The 26995-nt window shown below is 45.0% G+C and overlaps 1 protein-coding gene across 1 annotated transcript in view; it reads right to left on the reverse strand.

Moving 5' to 3' along the window:
- The window catches only part of LOC138265101 (kyphoscoliosis peptidase-like), a 350383-nt gene that overhangs the window by 210797 nt on the left and 112591 nt on the right, over positions 1-26995 (reverse strand). The window contains exon 5 of the mRNA XM_069212641.1: positions 26725-26913. Coding sequence (XP_069068742.1) covers positions 26725-26913 — 189 coding nt within the window. The remainder of the gene's footprint in view (positions 1-26724; positions 26914-26995) is intronic.

Consider the following 26995-nt stretch of genomic DNA (forward strand, 5'->3'; position numbering starts at 1 on the left):
ACATTGTTTCACAGTAGAGTGAAGTGGCATAGAGTGGAGAGGTGCAGGGTAGAGTGGAGTTGCATAGAGTGGCAAAGAGTGTGATGGCATAGAGAAAGTGGTGGAGAGTGCCGTGGCATACAGTAGGTTAGAGTGACATACAGTGTATTGAGGTAGGGTGCAGGGGCATACAGTTGAGTGTTATAGAGTAAAATGCACTAACATAGAGTGTATTAACATAGAGTGCAGTGGCGTACAGTGCAGTGTTGCAGAGTGACATAGAGTGGAGTTGTGCTGACTAAATTGGTGTTGCCTAGACTGGAGTGGTGTAGCGTGCAGAGGCGCAGAGTGCAGTGGTGTAGAGAAGCATAAAGTGCATTGGCATTGAGTAGAGTGGCACAGAGTAGAGTGGAGAGGCGTAGTGTGAAGTAGCATAGAGTGCAGTGGCACAGGGTGGAGCGGTGAAGAGTGGAGAAGAGTGCAGTGTCCCACAGTGGTGTAAAGTGGAGTGATGCAGAGTAGGGTGCAGTGGTGTGGAGTGGCATATAGCAGAGTGGAGTGGAGTATCCATGGTGTGGATTCACCCTGGCATTACAGACAACACGTTTTTGAATGAAATGACCATCACATTGCACAGACATGTAGTTTTTCAAATAAAACTATACAGTAGACAGACAATAATGTGTGGAAATTGCATTACCTAAAGCAATGATTTGTTTTAATCATATAAATATATTTGTTTCCAGCACAGTCCAGAATTAACAAAAATGTGCTTCATTTGTACTCCTAACTCTGATATATTCTGGAGTTTATTTAAATGTTGTCATGTAATGGAAAAAACTCTTTCCTAACCCCAGCAATATTGCCGCATAAATCCTCTCACTTTGAAGTCAGAGAAAGAAAAGTAACCACTAAGTTCCCACCGAATACAAAGCCTGACATTTTACCTTGTTGCTTTGAATGCACAGCCTAAAACAAAAAAAGCCAGCAAATTGAAAGCAATGAACTGTGAGCTACGAATCACAAAGCCAATGGCAAGCAATGGGCGGAATGCATTCCGAGGAAGCTCTATGAATGTACTTAAAGTGGCAGCCATGGGATACTTTATGGTGAAAGTCCAGTATTTTAGTCCAGTCCGTATCTTGCAGAGGTTTGGCCGCATCAATCACCAGGGTAGTATGACGAGAACACCCGGAGTGGTCTCAAAGTTGCAAGAAAGGTCTGTACACCCATTCTATCAATTTGCCACCAGTCCCTGTGGTGTAGAGCTTCTCGCACACCTCATGTAGGGTTAGTGCTAGGTGGCAGACATGAAAAGGGCATTTAATGATTGTTTAAGGTGGCTGTAAGTAAGGAGTTGACCGGGGTGAAGATAGTAGTCTGCCACAAGGGTTTGGAAATTTAGTAGCTTGCCGTCCAGAAACAAATCCCCCAATTTCAAGACACCTGCAGCCTGCCACTGATGGAGTTTCTCTGAGCACAGCCATCCTGTGCAAGTGGGAAAGCTTATCAAAGGTAGTGCAGGAACACAGGGTTTCTTCATGTCATTGAGTTTACAGGTTCTAGCAAGGCAAGAGAAAGCTGTACATGATAACCCCAGTGATGGTGATCCATAGAATGGTCAGTAGGAAACAATGGGAAATGCAGTAAGCCCTCCTTAAAAGTCTTCACTGATAAACCCCATCTCATGCAGGTGGGGGCAGACAGAAAGTCATCGAGCCACCCTTTGGACCTGTGCCGCTGAATACTAGCGTTCTAGGTCCAGAAGGCCTAATCCACCCACTGTCACAGGTAGCTTTAGAGTAGAAAGAACTACCCGACGGCGCCCCAGCGACTAAATCAGATGTGTGGCATGTCTGAAGAAGGAAATAAGGAGAAGCAGGGGAAGGTTTGCAAAATAATACTATCATCGGGTAGCACACCATCTTCACTAGTGCCAAGTGGCCCACTACAGAAAGCAGAAGAGAAGACCAAAAAGCAAACTGGGCACGGATTGACTGTGACGCTCTGCCGAGATTTCCATCCTGCAAATCAGTGGGAAAATGGCAGAAACTAATCACTAGGTATCAAAAGGTAACTGGCTCCCAGTTCAATCTGAGGTCTAATTGTATATAAAGTGGAAAACAGTGCCATATGTTAAAGAAACACTAATTATATTTTAAGAAATTTGCATTTTGTTTGTGAAATTTACATCCCAAACATTTTGAAGGTTCTATGTGTACTTGACACTTAGGGATAACCCAGACCACTAGTTTGGCTTTTGCTCAATTTCAAAACCATTTGAAGAGAAGGAAAAAGCGGTCAATTGCCTTGCACAACTTTGCAAGGGGTCTGGCCCCTGCTCCCCCTTCACAAGCACGAACAGCGGACCATTGCACCAAAAGAGTTTGCTAAGGGGTGTGAGCTGCTTGTACAACCACTTAACAGTGCCTCTTCTGTTTCTCTCCTGTCTGCATAGACAGCTCCCCAGGTACCCAATACCTTCCGATAGTCTTGGCGGAGCCATCTTGTCTGATTTTTCGGAATTGTCCCACCTTGTTCTTCTCCTCCTTATTTATCCAGTTCTTAGCAGCAGCCTCCCATTTGATCTCAATTTCATCCTCCTATTTTATTATCTTTTTTAGGTAATACGGGCTCCCAGTTCTGAGATAAGTGTAGAGTCCCCAACATGCATTCTAGTGCGGTGAGACTACAGAAAAGTTGTGGATACCTCACATCCTGACATTAGGTGTGAGACTGTTGCCCACACCATCTGCCTTGCCTCCTTAAATTCTTTTTAGGTTGAAAGTCCATGGGCGGTTTAGGTGAGCCAAATGTTTTTGTTCAATTTGTTTAAACTAGCATAAGGTTAATTACCTTAATGTTTCCCAAACTGTTTCCCAGAGGTTTTTAAATGTTCAGAAATATAATCAAATGTTGTTGTTACTTTCTCTTTAACAAAGATTGGGTAGATTTGGGTAGGGGTGATGACCTTGACACCATGTTGAAGAGCATTCATTTACTACTGAACAAGGACCTAATGTGACACCTGAATGTAGCATACCAGGAGGCAATCACAAAAAGACCACAATGAATAAATAGTGCTATGTTAAAAAAGAGTAAATAAATGCACTGGTAATGTAATGGGGTATGGCCTCTCTTGGGCGTATCTGTAAAACTGAACTTTGTTCCTGAATTTTTGTCCTTAATGTTGAGTCTTGGTCCTGAATTTTGACAGTTTGTCCTGATTTCTTTACAGTCCTGTCCAGAATTTTCCTCAATGCCAGGTGGTCAGCCTAGAGATCTATGTCGTTGCAGAGATGCAGCAGTTCTAACAGTAAAATGCCATTTGCATGGGGCCCCATTATACCTCACTTGAGCTTTGGCAGAGATGCAGACCCATGCTAGGAAGAAGACTTTGGGAGGGAAACTGAAGCTGCTGCAGCTCCAATAAGTATGTGCTGGTTAGAAATGGGGTCTTTGGTTGACAGTCAGGTTACCCCCTGTTCAAGCAAGGACCCTCACTCTAGTCAGGGTAAAAGAGAATCACTCTCAGCTAACCCCTGCTTACCCCCTTGGTAGCTTAGCAGAGCAGTAGGTGTAACTTCAGAGTGCTAGGTGTAAAGTATTTGTACCAACACACACAGTAACTTAATGAAAACACTACAAAATGACACAACACCAGTTTAGCAAAATAGGAAATATTTATCAAAACAAAACAAGACCAAAACAACAAACATCCGACAAACACAAGACTCAAAAATAGCGCTTAGAAACACAAAATGCTTCGATGAGGTATTAACACGGTGTCGTGACAGTCGTTCCCAACAAGCCGACACCAGCGGCGCCGGACACGGAGTCGCGTGGACTCCCAAGTACAGTACCTTTGGGGAAGAGTGAAAACAAGTCGATGTGCGAAGTCGGGGATCGCGGAGTATGGGCAAAACGTTGAATCCACACACTTCGAGCGGCGTCGGTCGCCACGTGGTGCGGCGACTTCCACAATGTCGTAGACTTCAGCGGGGCTGCAGCAGCATCGGGCCTGCGAAGGTCGTTGCGTTCCAGCGAAGATCACGGAGTCAGTTGCAGGCGGCATCACCGGATTCACCAGCGGCTTCGGTCCGAAGTCGTCCGAAGTCGATTTCCTTGGATTTCCACCAGCTTGCCTTTCAAGGGTCCAGGGACTGGATAGGGCACCACTTGTCAGAGCAGGAGTCTGTCCAGAGACTCCAGGTGCTGGCAGTAAGAAGTCTTTGCTGTCCCTGAGACTTCAAACAACAGGAGGCAAGCTCTAAATCAAGCCCTTGGAGATTTCTTCACAGGATGGAAGGCACACGGAGTCCATTCTTTGCCTTAATACTCTGGCAGAAGCAGCAACTGCAGGATAGCTCCACAAAGCACAGTCACAGGCAGGGCAGCACTTCTTCTCAGCTCTTCTCCAGGCAGAGGTTCTTCTTGATGTCCAGAAGTGATCTAAAGTCTGTGGTTTTGGGTGCCCTTCTGATACCCAATTTCTCCTTTGAAGTAGGCCTACTTCATAGTAAAGTCTCTTTTGAATGTAAAATCCTGCCTTTCCCCGACCAGGCCCCAGACACTCACCCAGGGGGCCGGAGACAGCATTATGTGAGGACAGGCACAGCCCTTTCAGGTGTAAGTGACCACTCCTCCCCTCCCTCCTAGCACAGATGGCTCATCAGGAAATGCAGACTACACACCAGTTCCCTTTGTGTCACTGTCTAGTGTGAGGTGCAACCAGCCCAACTGTCAAACTGACCCAGACAGGGAATCCACAAACAGGTAGAGTCACAGAAATGGTATAAGCAAGAAAATGCTCACTTTCTAAAAGTGGCATTTTCAAACACACATTCTTAAAATCAACTATACTAAAAGATGTATTTTTAAATTGTGAGCTCAGAGACCCCAAACTCCACATGCCCATTCGCTTCCAAAGGGAATCTACACTTTAATCAGATTTAAAGGTAGCCCCCATGTTAACCTATGAGAGGGACAAGCCTTGCAACAGTAAAAAACGAATTTAGCAATACTTCACTGTCAGGACCTATAAAACACATTTCTATATGTCCTACCTTAACTATACACTGCACCCTGCCCTTGGGGCTACCTAGGGCCTACCTTAGGGGTGCCTTACATGTAAGAAAAGGGAAGGTTTAGGCCTGGCAAGTGGGTACATTTGCCAAGTCGAATTTACAGTTAAAACTGCACACACAGACACTGCAGTGGCAGGTCTGAACCACGATTACAGAGCTACTTATGTGGGTGGCACAATCAGTGCTCCAGGCCCACTAGTAGCATTTGATTTACAGGCCCTGGCACCTCTAGTGCACTGTACTAGGGACTTACTGGTAAATCAAATATGCCAATTATGGATAAACCAGTCACATACAATTTACACAGAGAGCATATGCACTTTAGCACTGGTTAGCAGTGGTAAAGTGCTCAGAGTTCAAAAGCCAACAGCAACAGGTCAGAAAAAATTAGGAGGCAGGAGAAAAAAGATTGGGGATGACCCTGCATAAGCAAAAAAGTCCAACAGTGCTCGTAAGGAGGAACTCCTTAAAGCACCTGCGCACTATTCACAATTGTGAACTCACGCCTTTTCCATCCCTTAACCTCAGAGGGGGAAACCTACTCTAAATCCTTAAAGGTCTAGCTACCATGAAAAACATACATCCTTTCAAATACATATATATAATAGAAATATAAAGCCCCATTGAAAACAGAAGTCCAACAATTCCATTTCTGTTTCATTATAATACATTTTACATGCCAACCCGCCCTAATCTGTCTCAGTGTTCCTGAATCAGTAATTCCTCATCACTACAAAATGACTTGACATCATGTATATGTCTCAGACATGTTTGATGACTACTAATGCTGAACATGGCTAGAACTAATGCAAAGCAACGGATAGCACCTATCAATGTAGACATTATGAAGGACCTGGCAGATTATTATTTTTACACCCATCAAAATTCGTGAATTTCATAATTTATTAACTTCATTAATTTACTGGGGAGACATTCTCTCCTCACATAAGTCTCCTATTAGGGACTTCTGAATGGAAGGTATGCCCTTATATTTAATTTTGAGAAAAGATGACAAGAGAGTTGCACCTAGTTTTGTGCAGTTGCACCAACATTTTATTGAAGTTTTCCAAATATCCGCAATTTCACAATCCATTCATATTAACTAGAGCCTATTGGTGAAAATGTGTGTTGAACCACGGTTTTATTATGAATTGTGATAGGTACCATCTGATAATTTACAAACCTTAATACACCGACAACACACAGGCAAACAGACAGAGAATTGTTTAGAAATACAGGAGTAAAATTATGCAGGGAACTTTCACCACTGGTGTAGACTGAAGGGGGATGTAGTTAACAAGAAGCCTAGTAACTACAAAATACGGTTCGCTAGGGGGCACTAGTTTCCTCCCTCAAATCTTATTGTTTTCCTCAACCGACTGCTTAGTCATACATGCTGTAGATCGGATCACAATATCATTGAATTGTTGGTCATCTTCAAGTCAATCCCTCCCACAAATGGTTCTGGCCCTGTAGACCGAACATGGTGTAGGTACTGCAGTATTACTATTTGTTATATATCTGTTAGACTACGAAAGATGCAGAATAAATGAGAGACGTGAATTTACACAACATTTTTTTTAAAAATTTTTGTATCTCCGAACTCGCCCCAAAGGTGTTAGAACGCGTTACATGAGCACCAGTTACATTACATAGGAACACAGGGAGATTAAGTGATTTGCCCAGAAACAGAGAATAATGACCAATAAGGACCAATAAGTAGACCTGCGAGGTGTTGTTTGTGCAAAAGGAACAAAGTTGCCAACCCTTATGATCATTGCTGGTTCTTCTTGTACCGAAAGAAACATCTGTGTTTTTAGCTGACTGTACAGCGGTACATTATTTTACAGAGAATGGCAACGTCTTTGCCAGACTTTGCATGGTGAACCACTGAATTATGGAGAATATCCCCATGTCTGATTTCTGCACCAGCATGGGCCCAACATTAATATAAACATGCAACATGTTACAAACCCATACGGAAATATTCCATAATCTTGTGGAGTACCCCTAACACTTTCAACATCACCTTGTCTAAGCTCTAGCATACAGAATGTTTATATCTGGAACAGTCTCACTGTGAAGGCCAACACTATTTCTACGCAGTGTGCAGCCATTGTTGGGTCCTTCTACAGGCAGCCTAAGCTATCTGTTGGCATGAGACTAATAGTATCCAGTGTAGACTAAGAGTGTGTTTTGGGTTGGTCCCTTGCTCATAAATGATGAGGGCTTACATTAATATATTAGTTCCTTCATCTGTCTTGATGGATTTGCTCCCTATTCTTGTTTTTCCCCTCCCAAGGAACATTTCTGAGTTGTATCATTGTATTGTTGATGTCCGGACTCAGCACTGTAGTGCACTAGGGATGAGTTCCTCTCTCTCTGTCTCCTTAGTCTTTTGTACCCCTTTTTTTAACCCTATCTTTTCATTCACTCCCGCAACATCCTCTTGCCTGCCATGCTTCATCATGCTCCATTCGACTACCGCATCTAAAAATTCAAACCAATAAAATGGGCTCCCTGTGCACATGTCAATGCAAGCATCTCAGGCACCATGTGATGGGTTTTCTTAAGTGTTATGAAAAAAACTTACAAGATGGCTGCCATGTTGCAATGCATTTGATCAATATTAAGCATGGGCAATTTTTTGTTATGGAATCTTGAGAAATTTGCCTATTTGGTGTTACACAATTTTGTGAAGATTTTGCCTGAGGGAGGCTGGTTTCAACAGAAAGAACACGTTACTTCCCTTTGGTAGTGCTCTGTCTGGTGTGTACTCTATCTAACCACAGATTCCTTATCTTCTGAATATCCCCAAATACCAGACTGGAACCTTGAGCAATGCTCCTGTGAACTGGTATGTGGAGTTGTCTGAGTCTGCGTCAAAACTGTTCCGCTCCGGACGTGATGAGGGCAGCCATGTATAAGTGCCAGACATGCTCACTGACATCAGTTTCCTTCATTACTCATCCACCCCCTCAGCTCAGATGTGGAGCTTCTTACCAAGGTAGAAGAAACGGTGTGAAAATTCCTAAACTGTGACTTTTTTAGATGGAAAGTGTTAGAAATGGGGTTTCTGGTTGGCTAGGGTATGCACCTCAGCCAGGCAGAACCTACCCACTCTAGTCCGGGCTAGGGAGTTACACGTCCAAGATAACCCCTGCTCACCCCCTTGGTAGCTTGGCACGAGCAGTCAGGGTTAACCTGGAGGCAATGTGTAAAGCGGTTGCACAACACACAACACACGTGATGCAAAATTTACACCACAAAGTAAACACAACACTGAGCTATGTAAAAATAATCTGTATTGTACAAGACATAATTAGACCAACATTACACATGAATAATACCCTGCTAACTTAGCAGTTGTCAGAATGTTACACAAGTTACTAATACTCTGCAAGAATATGCAGTTGTCACATTAGAACACGTAAGTACTCAGGATTCTGCAACATAAGCAGTAGTCAGGAAATATAGTAAAAGGTATATACACTTGTCATGAACAATTCATAAATACCCATAAAAGGAACATTAGAGAATATTCCACAAGTCATATGAATACATATCAGCTAGACATGCCCATAAAAGGAACATAAGCACACATATGTAGAAACAGTATGTAGTGTGGTCGGTTTTATGTATCCTTTGCGCGTTAGCTTCAGGCTTTAGGCCTTTGTGCACTTTGCCCTGGATGTATTTTATTCCTTTGCTCGCAGCTTAGAGCCTTTGTGCACTTTGCTCTAAATGCTTTTTATTCGGCTTCGCACTGTTATTTTTCAAATAACCAGTTCTACGGTCTTGTTTTATTTTTTATATCACACTGTTTAGCCTACTTCAGCACTGGAGTCCTCAATAACACATTCTTGTTCACTCTGTGCTTCAGTCAAGGATACAGTCTGGTACATTGCCGATAGACGTGGTAGGAGTTTTGTCTTTGGCATTCTTGCGTAGGGACATTTTGTGATCACACTGACATGTTAGTTATAAAAACACTTCCTTGTCCCAATACACGTAAGAGGGAGATTCCGACCAGGGAACCACAACTAGACGCTGACTGCCTCGTTGCAGATGCTGAACCAGATCACAGGCCTTTGCTCAGGTATGAGGGTTGATGGCTTCCCAGGGAATCTGAAAGGCAAGTTAGTAGCTTAACATGCTGTGCTCGAAATAGAATTACCTGAGAGAGAGTAGAAATTATTAACACCATGATAGCGTTATTCTTATGTTTCACTCTCCTCGTGTCTATTTCAATCCTACTGTGTTGTATGGTTCTGGTTATTGCGGCTCACGCCTTAATATCTAAAATGCAGTTGTTTTATTAAAACAATCTATAAAACTCAAAATGCCTTTGTCATTTGTATATGAGATCATAATGTAAATGAGAGAGCTGGTTTGGATCTGAGTGACCACGACTTCCTTGAGAAGTTCCAAAGATGTCATGCGGTCGGCTGCCCAATCATCCCTTCCCCTTGTGAGAGATGAGGCACTGCTAGTTAGCCGGAACAAAACCGGATTTAGGGTGACAGAGGTCCTTCCAAGTGGGTCAGACTCAGTCCCCCACACCGTGAACGATCCTGCTACCTAGAAATCCAGTAGTCTCATTTAGGATAATGAGAGCCCATGCGACATGGCACCGCCAACGATTGGTCTGGCTCTTATTTTCGGGTCCGGCTGACTCTCTCGGTCTCATATATATACTGACTCCTCGGTTCCGTAAACAGAGACGTCAGTGGCGCTGAGGATTTCCGCCACCATGAGATAGGTACATCCTATTACTTAGTGGTCGGTTGTTCAAGCTTGAACTTTGAAAGGAAAACCGCGATATTGGTGTGCCTTCTCTGACCTAGTGTTGTTAATATAATGGCGAATCCTAATGTAGTGAATATAGTGCTTAATATGCGCCAACCGCTCACAGGACATCTGATAGCACATGGTCTCACGAACCAGGGGGGTCCAGTCACGTTTGTGGTGGATGCCCATGCAGCTTATAGAACAGAGATTTTTTATTCTTGGGTCGTATTTCCAGCAGTTGATGGGGGTACAAACACTTTTCATGAATACACTATTGCGAATGTCCCTGGACAATACAGGGCATATGCATACTTAAAGATTCCTTTATCTTATCAAGAACACCATAATTGGCTTGATGGCGCCCTCCCACACACAGTAGCACAAGTTAGGTTAGGTCCACTGAGTAATGATGGTCCTACCTGGCCTTTATTGGCTACATACACACCATATCCTGCGGTTGCTAACTTGGCAGTGGCTGAAGTTCGTCGTTTATATATAGACTTAGCTACTACATACGAAATACTGGTTCAATTTGTAATGCAGACTTTAAATACTAATGCAGCGCATGCTGCTCCGGCGCACCCACATGCAGTGGTTCCGGGTATCAATCCGGCCACTGTACACTCAGTTATGGGTGAAGTACTGGCTAAACGTGAGGAAACTCCATTTTGGCTGGCGCAAAAAATTAATACGCTAAAAGCAGTGTTTCCCCATACGGGACCTCAGGATAAACATAGAATATTGACGATGTGTTTGCCGTATGGAATGGTTCCTACTGTGGATCATTGTAATACTTGGGGCACGGTGTTTGCCGCGCTCTACACTACAGCACACGGTACTCCAACATTGGCTAATCTACTGGAAGTGCTAAAACAAATTCAAGATGAATATGGGGCAGCCCCAGCCTTAGATTTAGGGATGCAGCTGATGGGCAATTTTGCTACAGTTTCTTCTATTATTTTGAGTAATCTCAAAGGAGAGGCAGTAGCGCTAGACGTCCTGCAAATTAATCAAGAGCAGGAGCTGTCGAGAATAATAGCAGAAACATATTTGAGTATCGGTCGTGATAGCCTAGGGGCTAGACCGCAAAAAACACAGTTACAGGGTAAGAATAGTAAATATATTATTAAACAACAGCAACCTGAGGGTACTAAAAAGCACTGGGAGAAAAAACAACAGACACCTAAAAAGGATAGGGGACAATCTCCGCAACCGGAGACCCCGCAGAATAGGTATAATCTCAGGAATAGGGATAATTTGAAGACGCCTGATCGATATCAATATACTGATACACGCCAATCTCGTTCCTTTCAGGACTCATCGGAAAAGAGAAATGAGAGAGGTGGGCGGTCAGAGCGGAGAACAGAGTATGTGAAACCGAGACAGGAATCACAACGCTCAACTGAGGTTTCTGTCAAGAAAGAAGAGAAACCAATCCAACAAAAGCAGCAATTTAAAAAGAAGAAGGTGGCGGCAGTCTCAGTTAGACATGCCACTCAAGAAGAGAGTTCTCTTGAAGAACAAGACATGGGCGTTAGTACTGTTAGACAGCGTGGCAGAGGTCACAATAGTTCGCCGGAATCTTCTAGAACATCTGGAGGTGAAAGCAACTGATGACTTCATACAAGTCGAAACAGCAGATATGCGTGTCTCTGATCCCGATAGAGTTTATACAGTAACTTTGCAATTAGAAGGGGACATTGAGCGCACTATAAACGCCATCTTTTGGGACCGTGTGGTCAAATTGTATGACATTCTGCTGGCCAAACAGGATTGGCCCCCTGACTTTGTTTGTGATTGTCCAGTTGGGGAGGAGGTTATTACACCTTCATTCTCACCACTTGTTCCGGGAGAACTAGCAGAGTCCTATAGTAAAACATGGGCTCTGGCACAGGCTCCTGCCTTATACAGAAATAATGTGGGGTGGGATAGGGATTCACCTTATCATGTAATTCCGATAAAGGGTGAACCTCAGCCGCAACCGCAATATCCTATAAAATTTGAAGCGAGGGCATCGGTAAGGAAAATACTTACACAATTGGAGTACCAGGGGGTAATTGAACCCTGTGTCTCGCTGATGAATAATCCCTTATTTCCAGTAGCTAAACTGGACCATTCTTATAGGATAGTGGTGGATTACAGACATTTAAATGGACATACACGCACATATGCAATACAAAATTCACACAACGCAGCGCTCATGAATAATATTGTGCGTATGAAATACAAAACAACATTAGATATCTCGAATGGATTCTTCTGCCAAAATATAGCACCCGAAAGCAGGGACTATACGAGCTTTAGTGCGTTTGGCTCTCAAAAAAAGTTTTGTCGTCTGCCTCAGGGGTATAAGAATAGCCCAGGACTATTTTCGGCTCATGTAACTGAAATTCTGCACGAGTTGGACCCTGAAGCTTTGTCATATGTTGATGATATCTATCTGACAGACGATGAGTTACTGCAACATTTAAGGCGGGTAGCGCGCATTGTTGTGGGATTTGCTGAAATTGGCTACAAATTTAATTTAAAAAAATCAAAGATTGCCTTCCTCAGTGTCATTTTCCTGGGATATGAGTTGTCGGATGAGCGCAAGAGCTTAGCGCCACACTTTTTGGAAAAATTTGCTCCGTTGCAACCTCCTAATACGATTCGGAAACTCCAGTCGTTATTTTGGTTTCTAAATTTTGGCAGAACTTACATTCCTGATTACGCTACACGTATAAAACCATTATACGAGTTGATTTGCCCGAATTTTTCAAGTAGATTTTGGACGAAGGAGCATACACATATTCTTCGAGATTTGCAAACTGATCTCTTAGCAGTGAAGCATTTACACACTTGGGACAATAAAATGCATCTGGTCATCAGGGTTATACCTGGGGCCGTTGGGTTTACATATGTCACCTTTAATGAGGGTGAGACTGTCCCGATAGCATACAAGTGGCACTTGTATTCGGCTGCAGAACAACGTTTTGCACAGACTGAGAAAATTCTCACTGCTGTACAGATGGCTGTTATTAAAGAACGACCTCTTGCCCAGGGCCAACGCATCATTGTAGTTTCCCCGATTCCAGCCCTAGAAGCTGTTACTAAAGCGAGTGTTCCTAATTCGAAAGCTTTACACCCGCGATGGATACAATGGGCAACGTCTTTGACAGCCACTGATGTAGATTACATATTTGACCCTAAACTGCAGACTCAAGAATTTCTTCAATATGAAATGGAGTACCCAGTTCCCGCTGGCACATTGCCTATTGACCAATATCAAGTGGTCATGTATACCGATCGCTCTGCTCAACCAGCGGTTGGGACTAAACAACAGTATTCTGCTGCATGTGAGGTGGTGAGCGGCTATATGGAGGGGGAAGTGTTCTGCCCCCGACATACTTATACACAAACCTTGGGAGATTGTACGGCACAGTTGGCTGAGCTGAAAGCTCTATTGTTAGCCTTGGAACATGCAGATCCGGCAATATTTACATTGTTGGTTTGTGATTCCTATTACTGTGTTCAGTCTTTCAATTAATATTTACACTGCTGGAGGTTGAATGGGTTCAGAGATTCAAAAGGTAACACCATTAAACACAAATTGCTGTGGGGGAAGGTTGCGGATCTGAAGGGAATGCTTCCTAAAGTCCATGTTGTGCATACACTTGGACACCAGCGCGTTGGAATACACGTTGCTGGGAATACTTTGGCTGATGAAGCCCCAAAATCGGCAGTTGCCACTGTGGCCGCAGTAACTTGTTCGAGTTCCAAACCAGACACAGAGATTTTGGCTGCCATAAAGGCTACGGCTGATGCCACGCCATTTCCTAAAGGATTCCCTTCTAAATATAGTTACTGCATGGGTGGTATGCTACACGCTGTAGTTAAAATCCCAGGCGTTGGTGTTCGTGAAATGCCCAATAAAATTGAGCGACCTTGATTGATTACTGCAGCACATGAGGGGGCGGCTTCTGCACATGCCGGCGTGGCTGCCACCATTTCACTGTTATAGGCTCGTTATTGGTGGCCTGGTCTCTAAAAAGAGACGAAGCAGTATGTCCTTTGTTGTGATGTCTGCCAACAAATTAAAGTTTCTACGGCTAGACGCCCGCTGCAGACGCCCCTTCTGATATCAAATAAACCTTTACAGTGTGTGTACTTGGATCATTGTGGTCCACTGACACCAGATAGTGCATACAAATATATATTGGTTGCTGTAGATTCGTGCTCCAGATTTGTGTGGGTCTGGCCACAGCGCTCGGCTGACGCTCAAACTGTTATTAAAGATTTGTGCATCTTTGTCGATACATATGAAGTTGCAGCTTTTCATTCGGGCCAGGGCCCTGCTTTTGCCTCAAAATTATTCAGGGATACCATGGCTTTGTTGGGGGTCCAGCTCCAGTTCTCGTCTCCATTTCATCCCAAGGGGAATTCTGTTGTGGAGCGTTTAAATCGTGATTTAAAGCAATCCTTAACGGCCAGAGTTATAGGTACGGGTCGTAGTTGGCTAGCCCACCTGTATGGAGTACAGAGAGCGCTTAATAACTTGCCTAGAAGGTCCCTGGGGGGTCGTACTTCATATGAGTGCCTGTTTGGAACACAAATGTATGTTCCTGATCTAGATGGTCCTGGTGTGGAGACGGCAGATACGCCCTTTGACATAAATGATTGTGTCACTGTTTTGCAGGATTTACAACAATTCCGTGAAGATAACTCTTCTGCCAGTGCTACCTCCACAGGAATTAAGGATGAACCAGTAACGTCTACTGGTTGGATTCCCAGGATTGGGGATCTTGTGCGTGAAAAGGTCGCAGTAAAAAAATAATTTGGTCCTTCCTATCGGGTGCCTGTCCCTGTGCTAGGGATCCACGGCACAAGAACTGTAATTTTGCCACTGTTGCAAGGGGCCAAAGGAAATCGCTTTGTTTCCATTAGTAATGTCAAGTTACAACATGTGGCCGATTCTGCACAGCAGACCAAGCGGGACACCCAGTAGTTCCAGAATCCCTCTCATTGCTGGGGAAGAAGTTCCGCTGCAGGTGATTTGCACTGACGCTATTTTCTCTCCAAGCTTGGGGAGGGTGGAAGCTGATCTTGCGATTGTTCCACTGACGGCGAATAATTTGGAACCTTTTGATCAAGTTGCTGTAAGTTCTACTGATATTGCTGAACATGTGGTTTATAGCGTGCCAAGGCGAGAGCCACCATCTGCTTCTTTGTTTACGGTTGCACCTTTTGCGAGGACTGCCTCGGGCTGCTTCAACACCACTGATGATACCGTTTCGGACTCCTCGTCCTCTTCATCACCAGCCATGGGTCCATGTAAGCTGGTGTGTTGGCTCAAACATACATATTTTGTTGTTCCTTGGAACTATCTGTGGCTTTTTATGACTGTGATGACTCTTTTCCTATGGCTGGGGTTTGTAGTTACCTTTTTTCTGGTGATACATGGTCATTTTCTTCCTGAATGATCTGACATTTAGCACGTGGAGACGGTGTTGAAACCACATTTTTCATCACATATGGTTCGAAGAGACTTGTCCTTTGTGAACATTTCTGCTGTACCAATTCCGGATGGGATTGTGTGGGATAGAGTGATGTTTGATATATATGGTCCCACTGAGATGATTCAGATACCGTATGTTCTCAAATTGTCAATGAATGATATTGTTATACCAGGCATTGTTTCTGATGATTGGGATGTGAAGACAGGAGATTCTATGTTGACAGAATTGCAGTGTTATACTGTCTATGAAATTGAAGATACTTACCAGTTTAGAGATAATTATGGTGACATGTTTTGTCACAATTATTTTCATAAAGCCAGTAGCCCTAAATCAATATTTGAGTATATGCAATGGGAACATTGCCCGACTCCTCCACAGGGGAGTTCTAAAACTTATTATGACAAATTTGCATATTTTTCTGGGCATCATCAACAAAGTGCTAAGTCGTATTATTTTAGAGTTACTCCGCATGCTAATAAGTAAATGTTATTGACTGATACTAAATTACTGTATTCAAATTTGTTTGTATCCAAACTATCTGTTGAGGGGTATGAATACTGGTCCAAAACTGTTGATTTGAAAAGTGTTTGGGGAACGAAAAATTGCCAAATGCGGGGTAAGGGATACATTGTTTAGGGCATGTATTATTCCTGTCCAAATTATTTTTTTAAATGACACTGTACAACAGACTAGCTGTTTGGGCTTAGCAACAATTAGGGAATTGAATATGCCTGGCATACCTGTCCCTTCCAAAATGAAAAATTGGCAGCAATATATTAATGCCATGTTTAATGAGCTTACAGACTGGGTCCAGAATGGTACGCTTAACACTTCATTGACACGTCCAGGCTGGTGGTTATTGTGGCCCATAGACACTAATAGGTGTCATCAACGTTTTGTCACCTCTCGAGGGGTTCAGGACTAGTAGGGCAGACCCTCGCTACATATCACCAGAACATGCTGACATCATTACTACATATAGCGTGGGGAAACTTTGTCAACAATCGTTGAAGTCATCCACGCTGGACGCAGTTAAGACACATCTCACGTTACTGTCTAATGATACTGACTTGCAAGATTTTTTGTCAGGACCAAGAGTACCACGGAAGAAATGTTTTTTGTATGAAGTATATAATGAGATATGGAAACTTTCACAACAGGAGGCAGCGGCCCGGTTGAGGCAAATTGATCAGGAAAATTTGATACAAGCTTTGTCTGTTGTGGATAATGGGATGCATACCCTATCAGACCGTGTGTACATAATTGCCAACGTTGTTTCCTCTGCTTTAGACATTATTAGATCGGATATGTCTTCTTTATATCATGGGCAGAGTCAAACGCGGTCCATCATGCAGTTGGGTTGGACTCTACAGACATTGAAGGCAGGTCGCGTTCCGTGGCAGCATATTCGTGCCAGGGAGATATTCATTTCCTTTAATTTGACATGTCAACCACAACTGATGGCTAAGAAGGAAGCGACGTATGTTATGTTAAATATTGAAAAGTTGGAGAAGTTGCCTTTTACTGTGGCTGAGATTCCGTCAGCTGAGTGGTTGATTCACGGGGTTATTAATTTGCCTATCTCCACACTGCAATTTACTTCTTGTTTAAAGCACATTCCGGTGGGTAGATATGAACGGTTGGGAGACAGTTACATATATGAGGTGTGGGAGCTTCCCTTTCTATACAGATGACTTAATGGTATGAGGGAGGTTTTTCTTAGCGGTAGCGAATGCGAAACTTCTGTCAGCCATTCGATGGTTTGTAAACAGCTGTCTTTGCACGGAGCGTGTAATGCCTCGATTGCTAACTTAGCTTGTTATCTTAAGGGAGTTCCAGTCCCGGTAATTAAAAACACTTTCCAGGTGCTTTCAAACGGCAGCTACGTCCTTCTTAACAGTGAACTCTGTTGTGGCATGCATGCCAGAATAGTTTACGTGGTCGTTGTCACCAAGGCCGTTACGTGCTGCAGGAATGTGTTGTTTCCCCCCACTCAAATTAGGGAGGTAGGGGACATCTAGCCTCATATTGCTACTTCCAAGGTGAATTTCGACAAGTTGAGTCGACTGAAAGCTCTATTGTTTCAAAAGCATGTGGCCCTTACATCTGCTAGCGAGACCTACGCACTTCAGGTGGTAAGGTCATCAGCGGAAATACAGTCCCTTTTAAATACTAACTTTCCGAGTCACTTTGGTGAACTCATGGGACGTATATTTAATGCATCCAGCACTGCTGGAATTGAACATTTTTTCAAAGCTATTGGTGTTGGTTTTGCTCATACCTTCTCTTCCATATTCGGTTTAATACCTTCGGCTATACATTCTATTTTCGGAAGCATTTTTGGGGGATTTCCGATTACTTTGGCTTTGTTGGCTGGTGTTTTGCTGTTGCTGCTGTTCTTCTGCAATGGCTGTCCCACCGCGACGAGATCCCATATTGGTGCTCCCATCAGCGCAGCTGTGTCGTGAACGCATGATGCAGCATTTTGGAGCAACACTCCTGGGACAATTGGAGTGTGACTGGTCTCTGTCATTCTGACCGGTTTTGGATTGTGTGCAACCCGTGTTTCGGTGTCTTTGGTGCTCGTTTGAACATGCACTGTCTCTCTGTCTCTCACTGTAGCGCCCCCCAGTGGTCGATACTGATCTGTTGATGTTCCCGATTAGGGCTCATTCCCAGACTTGTGCACTACGGTTGCGTTTGCTTCGTGAGGCAGTTTATGAGATTCCCTTCCTGGAGGAAGATGGTATTGTCTCATTCATAGGCCCTGCACGGGGTGCCGCCCTGGATGGTTTTGGGCCTTTGGGACACACCTGCTCCATGATAGTTTTTGGCGCAGATTTTCCGTTATTGACATCTGTCGAAGTGGAGGATCTCCTGCTTTCCGTGGCTTCTGTCTAAGAATTTGATTTTTTTAATTGAAATTGACATTGCATCAAATTTGGCTTTAACGTCACATGCTTCCCAATATAAATTAGTTTTCTGCTTTGCTGTCCTCTGAACTTGTCGAAATATATTTGATGTATTTTTTTTTGTATCTGGTGCATATTTTTATATTATTAGAACCACTTGCTACCGACAAGGGGAGGGTGTAGTGTGGTCGGTTTTATGTATCCTTTGCGCGTTAGCTTCAGGCTTTAGGCCTTTGTGCACTTTGCCCTGGATGTATTTTATTCCTTTGCTCGCAGCTTAGAGCCTTTGCGCACTTTGCTCTAAATGCTTTTTATTTGGCTTCGTACTGTTATTTTTCAAATAACCAGTTCTACGGTCTTGTTTTATTTTTTATATCACACTGTTTAGCCTACTTCAGCACTGGAGTCCTCAATAACACATTCTTGTTCACTCTGTGCTTCAGTCAAGGATACAGTCTGGTACATTGCCAATAGACGTGGTAGGAGTTTAGTCTTTGGCATTCTTGTGTAGGGACATTTTGTGATCACACTGACATGTTAGTTATAAAAACACTTCCTTGTCCCAATACACGCAAGAGGGAGATTCCGACCAGGGAACCACAACTAGACGCTGACTGCCTCGTTGCAGATGCTGAACCAGATCACAGGCCTTTGCTCAGGTATGAGGGTTGATGGCTTCCCAGGGAATATGAAAGGCAAGTTAGAAGCTTAACATGCTGTGCTCGAAATAGAACTAGCTGAGAGAGAGTAGAAATTATTAACACCATGTTATCGTTATTCTTATGTTTCACTCTCCTTGTGACTATTTCAATCTTACTGTGTTGCATGGTTCTGGTTATTGCGGCTCACGCCTTAATATCTAAAATGCAGTCGTTTTATTAAAACAATCTATAAAACTCAAACTGCCTTTGTCATTTGTATATGAGATCATACTGTAAATGAGAGAGCTGGTTTGGATCTGAGTGACCACGACTTCCCTGAGAAGTTCCAAAGATGTCTTGCGTTCGGCTGCCCAATCATCCCTTCCCCTTGTGAGAGATGATGCACTGCTAGTTAGCCGGAGCAAAACCGGATTTAGGGTGACAGAGGTCCTTCCAAGTGGGTCAGACTCAGTCCCCCACACCGTGAACGATCCTGCTACCTAGAAATCCTGTAGTCTCATTTAGGATAATGAGAGCCCACGCGACAAGCAAACAGGTAGGAAATAGAAAGCATCCACAAGTCTGTATTAGGCTCCTAGAGCCTAGGTTTCCTAAAGAGTACCTGTTTCCTGGCAGAGAGGCACTCCCAGTGCCTAGAAGTGAAGCATGGGGGCCCCCGGCGCTCCTATGCGCCAAAATGTGCTTTTTGGGGGGGAGGGGCATTCAGCACCTCGCTCTTTTGTGGTTAGAACGGGCCCCTCTGGGGACCCGTGATCCTGGTAGGGGCCTGCCTTTGCCACCTCACACCCTGTCCGTGGGGTGGGGGCCGGGCGTGGCCCAGCGACAAAAAGAAAGGCGAAAAGGGACCTTTGTGCAGGTCTCCCTTCCCGATTGTATCGGGAAAACAAATTGCCCGAAATTAGGAGCGTCCCGCTCCTGGTGCAGCGAACGGGGAAGGGGGGCGCTCCCCGTGCCTTCCCCGAGTCCTGCCTCGCGGCGAAAGGGTGCTCAGACCCCTCCGGGGGTCAGAGAGAAGCACTCGCCCGCACCCGATGCGGTGCACGAGTCAGTGAAGCAGCTCCTGAGCCACCGGGAGGCTTCCTGCCGGATCGTAGATGGCTGGTGCCCCTGGGGCGCTCCTGAGAGCGGACCGTACCCCGAGGGTGCCGAGAGGAGCACGCTTGCTTCGTTTACTTCTTCACGTGCCCCGAGGGCACTAGAAACAGCGCAGACCCGGCGCTGATGAAAATCAAAACCTCCCGATGCTGTGGTGATTTCGGGAAGCAGAGCACAGTGCTTTTTACAGCGCTAAAGCCAAGTTTGCAGCCTGGGCTGTGGCGGTGATCTTTTCCAGCAATTTCAAGAGAGCGCTCTCTACAGCGCTTAGTGAGAGCCTACAGAGATCGGTTCAGGGGTCAGGGGCACAGCACCCTGCCCCTGGGAACAACCAGGAGACAAAGGGGCACAGGGCTGGTGGGCCCAGCTACAGGCTAGCACAAGGGTTGCAGGTGGTGGCAGTTTCCTCTAGTTACCAGGTGGGTCACAGATCTGCAAAGCAGCAGCAGTCCAAGGTGGTTTCCTGGTGATTCCATTCATAAGCGTTCTGTGTCCAGTTTCAAGTTCCAAGAATGTCCAAATTGTGGGAATAATTCCCCTGTACTTATAGTTAGTTCTTACAGTGTTTTACAATGGTAGGGAGAGGAGGTTCCAGCCAGTAACAACTGGTTCTGTGAGTGCCCCCTCTCTCCTTTCAGCACAGGCTCCAAACATCAGTGGGGGGTTAACAACCCTATTGTGTGAGGCCAGGGCACAGTCTTTACAAATGCAGGTGTGCCCCACCCCTCTCTTCTCTCAGCCCAGGAAGGCTTTACAATATGTAGATGCACCTCTGTGTCACCTCCACCCTCCCTGTGCTCTGGCTGTCTGAGAAGTATGCACAAAGCCCCAACTCTCAGTCTGACCAGACGTTGATTGGAGACAAGCTGCAAAACACCAAAGTTATAAGCACAGATAAATGTGCACTTTCTAGAAGTGGCATTTCTGTGATAGTAATAAAAAATACACCTACACCAGTAAGCAGCATTTCTTACCACTGTCACAACCATACCAAACATGCCTACGCTAACCCTCATAAATCAGACAATACCCCTTACACATAAGGCAGGGCATTTCCAATGCAATCCTATGAGGAGGCAGCCCTCACAGCAGTGAGACACCAAGTTTAGGCTGTTTGTCACTACCAGGACAGGCCATGCTACATGGCACATGTCCTTCCTTCTACATACATGGCACCCTGCCCAAAGAGCTAGCTAGGGTGTACCTTAGGGGTGAGTTACATGTAGTAAAAGGGGAGTTCTGGGCCTGGCAAGTAAATTTAGATGGCAGGTCCCTGTGGCAGGAAACTGCGCACACAGGCTCTGCCCTAGCAGGCCTTAGATCGGGTTGACAGGCTACTTCAGTGGGTGGCGCAAGCAGCACTGCAGGCCCACTAGTAGCATTTAATTTACAGGCCCTGGGTATAGGCATACCACTTTACAAGGGACTTATAGGTAAAGTAAATATGCCAATCAGGTATAATCCAACCATACCAAATTTGTAAGAGAGAGCACATGCACTTTAGCACTGGTTAGCAGTGAAAAAGTGCTCAGAGTCAAAACGTCAGACAACAAAGGTCAGAATAATAAGGAGCCAAAAAGCAAAATGTCTGGGGAATGACCCTGTAAAAGGGCCAGGTCCAACAGAAAGGATACCTTTCCACAGAATGAAGAGTTGGGATGGTGGCAAGGAGTCTGTGGTTAGATAGAGTCACCACCATGAACAACTCTACCAAAAGTAAGTAACATGCTCTTCTAAAGGCTACTGCTAACCCCAGATTCACTCACCTTGTGAATAGGTATCAATACTGCACTTCCCAAGGTGGAGTGTATGTGGAATGACTCCAAATTCAAAGTCCTGCAGAACATAATAGAAAAGATAATCATCCTGGCAGACCTGGCTGGCAAAGAAGTAGTGATTTGTGAATGTTTGTACTGATCCTCATGTCAGTGATCAATCTCCATGCATGCAGGTGCAGGTTGTGCATGTCCGTGTGTAACACCCTGCCTGCTGCTGTGACAGAATATCCTCCCAAAGCGGCAGCCTGATTGGAGGACAGATGCAAAGACTAAAAATCCACAATCTCCTGGCCCAATCCAGAGCCAGTAGGATAATTTGGTCCCAGTCATTCCTGATCTCCTCAGAATTAAGGCAGGAGAAGTAGTGGCAGGAAACAGCACAGGCGTCATGAGCCCTACTGCATGCAGAATGTGGTTGAGCCATCTTGGGAACGCCTACAACTGTTAACTGCGTTCAAAGTGCATTTTCAGCAGAGGGCAAGAGATCGAGCCAAAGTTCTCCACATTGTTTGAAGATGCTCTGTGCCACCTCCAGGTGGAACTGTTGTTTGTGATCCACTAAGCATTGGTGACTGAGCTTGTCATCCCAGGTTACAACCTGGGAAATTCCCTGACTATTCAGCCAGTACCAAAGGTACAGAGCCCTGGCACAGGACCACAGTCCTCCAAACCACCTTGCCTGTTGCAGTGCTAGAGAGCAGTGGTTTTGTCAGTGAGCACCTGACTACCCTTTCCCCTGATGGTCGGCAGGAAGTCCTTCAATACTAAGCAAACTGCCTACAGTTCCAATAGATTTATGTAAAGGTGGGAATCTGCCTCTTCCAGATTGCCTCCTCAACCCAGTAGTGATGATTCCATTTTCACCATCAACTTTGGTTCGGGTAGGGAGAGGGGTCTGACACTGGTCCAACTGAGGTTGGGCAGGCACCACTGCAGGTCTTTTGTAGTCTCCTTTGATACCTGGATGAATCCAACAGGTTCCCCTACTGCTAGGTCCACTGAGAATTTTGATCCCACTACAGAGCCCACCTGTGCCATTTGGCATGGTCATTGAGCAGGCAAAGATGCCTCAGAGCCATCTTCACTGGTACCTAGGATAGAAGCCGAAGCATCAGGATCATAGCCCAAATGTTCTGGACTTCTGAACTTGTTAGTCTGGTGGCAAGCCCCTGAAAGCATGTCATATCCATGTTGGGTCCAATGAAAGGGAGCCTTTGTGAAGGAGTCAGGTGTGACTTCAGCAGGCTGAGTGAGAACTACAACAATGTCAAGAGGTTTGTCATTGTGTGAAGGTGGTCCCTGACTGATTCTTGGGGACAGCCATTCAGTGAGGTAGGAAAAGACTGGCACCTCTGACCTCCAAAGATGAGCAGCAGCTGCCACCATGACATTTGTGAACACTGCACGGGCATTGGTGAACCCAAAAGCGAGCATGGCAAACTGAAAGTGCCCATGGCCCACTTTAAACAACAGGTAGTGCCTGTGGGCCTGTAGAAAGGGGATGTCAAAATAAGTGTCCTAAGAGACCAATACCACCATCCTATCTATGGGATCCAGGATAGAAAGAACCTGGGCCATCATGCTCATATGAGAATCTTGAATTTGCCCTTGCCCTGGAAGCCATTGAGCGGGCAAATATCTAAATTAGGCCTTCCTCTGCACAAGGAAGTCTCTTTATGGCCAAAAGAGCCTTTGTCCACCTCATGGTGTACAATGGAAAGTTAGACCATTGAATGCTGATCACATTTAGCCGGCAGGTGTAGTGGGTCGAGAAGAAATCGCATGCCGTAGCCCCATTGGACAAAATGAAGGACACCCCTGTCGGATGTAACGTTTTGCCACACTTGAAGGAAATGGCTGACCCTGTCTCCTACCAGGTGCCTGAGGGTCACTAAGAGATCACTAAAGTGGTTTCACAGTTTTGGCTGGAGGGGCGGGTGATTGGGATGTATGCTGCCCCCGATGGCCAGGTTGTGTCTGATGGGCCCACGGCCCTGACCTTGAAAGGCCATTAAATTGCTCCAGGGCTTTTCACCAAACAGACAGAACCATTGAAGGACAATAAAGACATGTGGATGTCTCCTGAGAAGCTTGTGGATCTAATCCAATCATGGAGCCTTATATCCACACTCATTCAATTGACCCTCTTGCTAAACAATCTGTGATACATAGGTCAAAGTTGGCCACAGCTTTGATTGCTTTGGGCCAAATAAGGTGGTATGTCTTCTGGGACTGCTGATAAGAGCTCCCTGATCGTGTCCCAAAGTGCATGAATGTAACGTCCAAGGAGGTCACTGGCCCTGATCTACCTCAAGGCAAAACTGCCCGAGGATAACATTTGTTTGCCATAAAATTTCCATATGTTTGGACTCCCCGTCAGGCAAATTACTGGGCGGTAGTAGGGTTCACTCTACCAGTGGAGACCTTCACAACCTATAGCAACAAAGGTTGAGGCACTGGATGCTGGATTAAGAAATTCAGGTCCCCTCAGCTGGTCTATGGTGACTTGTTCCTTGGCGATTAGCCAAGTGGCCAGAGCATGGTTTAGGCCAATTGCCCAATAATGCATCAGTGAGGGCCCCATTGAAGGGCAGGAGAGGTTTGGTAACTGCTTGGTCAGACTGAAGATCTCTGTAAGTACATTAGTTTTTGTCACCATATTAGGAAGGTGGAGCTCATAGACTTCATATGTTCCCCAATCACAGTAGTACTTTCCTCTGTTGCTGGTCCAGGGGCAGAAACCAAACCAATATAAGGTGAGGTGCCCTGCCTTCTTGAATTCTGTAAGTTCATGTACCTACTGCCTTCGTCACATGGTGAGGAAAACTCTTCCCTACCCCCACCATTGTCCCCTCCAAATGGCTGGCTCTGGTAGGAGTACAAGACAAAATGTTGTTGTACTGACTGTGAGTCCGCTGGATTGACTTGGATGCACCACATCAAAATCTGTGCATGGCCTAAGTTGAGGTTGATATAAAGTAGGCTCAGAGTCAGATACCATAATGGGTTGTTGATCCTCCTTTGGTGCCAGTGACACTGATGTTGGTGTTGGCATTTGACGGACTGGCACAGATTTGGCTGCCATACCCAAAGTCAACACAGATGTTAGTGTGCAACCTAATGCATGTTGAAGTGGCACAAAAAGCACAGAGAAGGGATTTGCTGATCGTGTGCTGAGCGGAGGACCTGCAGATCCATTGAGCCCAAAGATGTACCAGAGGGAGCCGGAAGGGTGCTAAAGATGTGCAACATGGCCTCTCAAATGGCTTCGGCTGCTGTGATATCACAGATGGGCTCTGGACCTCGGGGTGCATCAGAACCAAGGTTGGAATCGGCTTCTGAAGAGAACATGCGTAAGACTCTGAGGCACGATGGAGAGTGAGAGTGGTGGAAAGGGTTTGTGTCCCTCTTGGGCTTCTTATGTTTTTTTCTAGGACTTATCAATAAACGTCAAATGTAAAGAAGATCTGCCACAGAAACAACTTAAGGAATGGGTCTGCACTCTTGCTTCCATCTGGAGGGTTACCTTTATGGGATCTTGGGGTGCTTTGCCTTGAGAAGCTTTGCACTCTTTGATGACCTTTGGATTCATATAGCACACCAAACTGTGATGGGAGGAAACTTTGCAATAAGTCTAACCATTGGCAATCACTCTGGGAAGCATTCCAACACATTGTTCATTTGCCCACTATGCCAGCTCAGTTTGAACCAGCCATATGCAAATAAGTATTGACCCTGCACCAATCTTTTCTGAAATCATCTGGACGCAGTTGTCAAAGGCCTTAAAGTCATGTGTTGAACTCAAGCGAGGGACACCTTGTGGGGATCCATCACAGATATTGGGTGTGAAAGCCCCTACGAGAAATAGACCCTGTAGTTTTATGGGGTGGCATGTTCCCTTGCACACTGAAAAAATGTAGAAGAAAAAATCTTCGCAGAGTGAAGAAATGAAGGAGCAGAGCTCCTGATCCACATCTGAAGGGGCAGAAAGAAAGGAACTGACATCAATGCTCATGGGTGGCACTTATGTGTGGCTCCGCTCTTCACTTCCAGAGCAGAATGGCCTCAACTCAGAGTTGCAGAGCACAATCTACTGGCATGCAGGAGCACTGCTTTTAAATTTTCAGAATCCATTCTGGGACCTGAGGATAGTCACATGATGAGGAATTAGCGGTATATATCAGAAATTACTTGTGTGAGCAGTAAAATGGGAGTCAACTTCAGCCTAGAAAGATGTTCGAACCAGCCTTCTGACTATATCTTAAATCATTTATAGGCAGAGGCGGCTCCTCCGCTATGGCAGAAGAGCATTGTCCCCCCACCAGCAGCTGCAAACCTTTTACAACAAAACCATAATGAACTATGTTTGCAGCAAGCAGAGACTTCCACTTTGCCTCGGGCGCCCAGCCACGGCACTCCGTCCAATCCTAACGCTACTTTCATGCTGCCTGCAGCATTAGGATTGGCTGCAGGGCAAGCTGGGAGCTTGTGCCTGCAACTTCTGGCAGCCAATGGAGCAGATCAGAATGGTGCGGCGCTGGCGAGAAAGGTAAGGTTTTTTTTTTCGTCCCTCCCTGCCACACGCCGCCCCACCCCTTTTTCCTCCTGAGAGCCGCAACTGTTTATAGGCACTGGGTATGTCCTCACGTTCAATTTTCACAATATATCAGCCACGTATATTTTGCAAAATACAATAATTTCACATAATGTTGGTGAAAATTTGGCCAAGACCTAATCAGTTTATCTGTTTTCATTCTGACAATTGTACCCCTTTCATTAATCTTCAACTAACTCTATAAATACCCTGCTGATGTTTAATTTACAGCACCATGAGCCATAGACGTGAACTCAACGTAGAAACTTATGATTCTTAAATTAAAAATCAATAAATATGCCATGCATACCGAAGACAAACAGAAACTTACTCAAACTTAAACTTGGTGCAGTCGTCGCTGATAGTACCTGATCCCCAGGTGCTGTCTAGCAGGTGCCATCTTCCGTCCAGGTAAACAGCATTCCAGGCGTGGTTACCATCTCCCAAAAACCTCTCTCCTATTTTGTAACCATGACCTTTGGCATATCCTGATAGTTGTACACATTGCACCCCAGCAAGACTGCAATGGATAAAGATATTTTTATCATTAATTTAGAATTACTTGTTGTGCGGCACCACAGATGTCGGCAATTTAGAAACAT

This window comes from Pleurodeles waltl, chromosome 11 (assembly GCF_031143425.1).
Source record: "Pleurodeles waltl isolate 20211129_DDA chromosome 11, aPleWal1.hap1.20221129, whole genome shotgun sequence".
In the NCBI taxonomy this organism is placed as follows: domain Eukaryota; kingdom Metazoa; phylum Chordata; class Amphibia; order Caudata; family Salamandridae; genus Pleurodeles; species Pleurodeles waltl.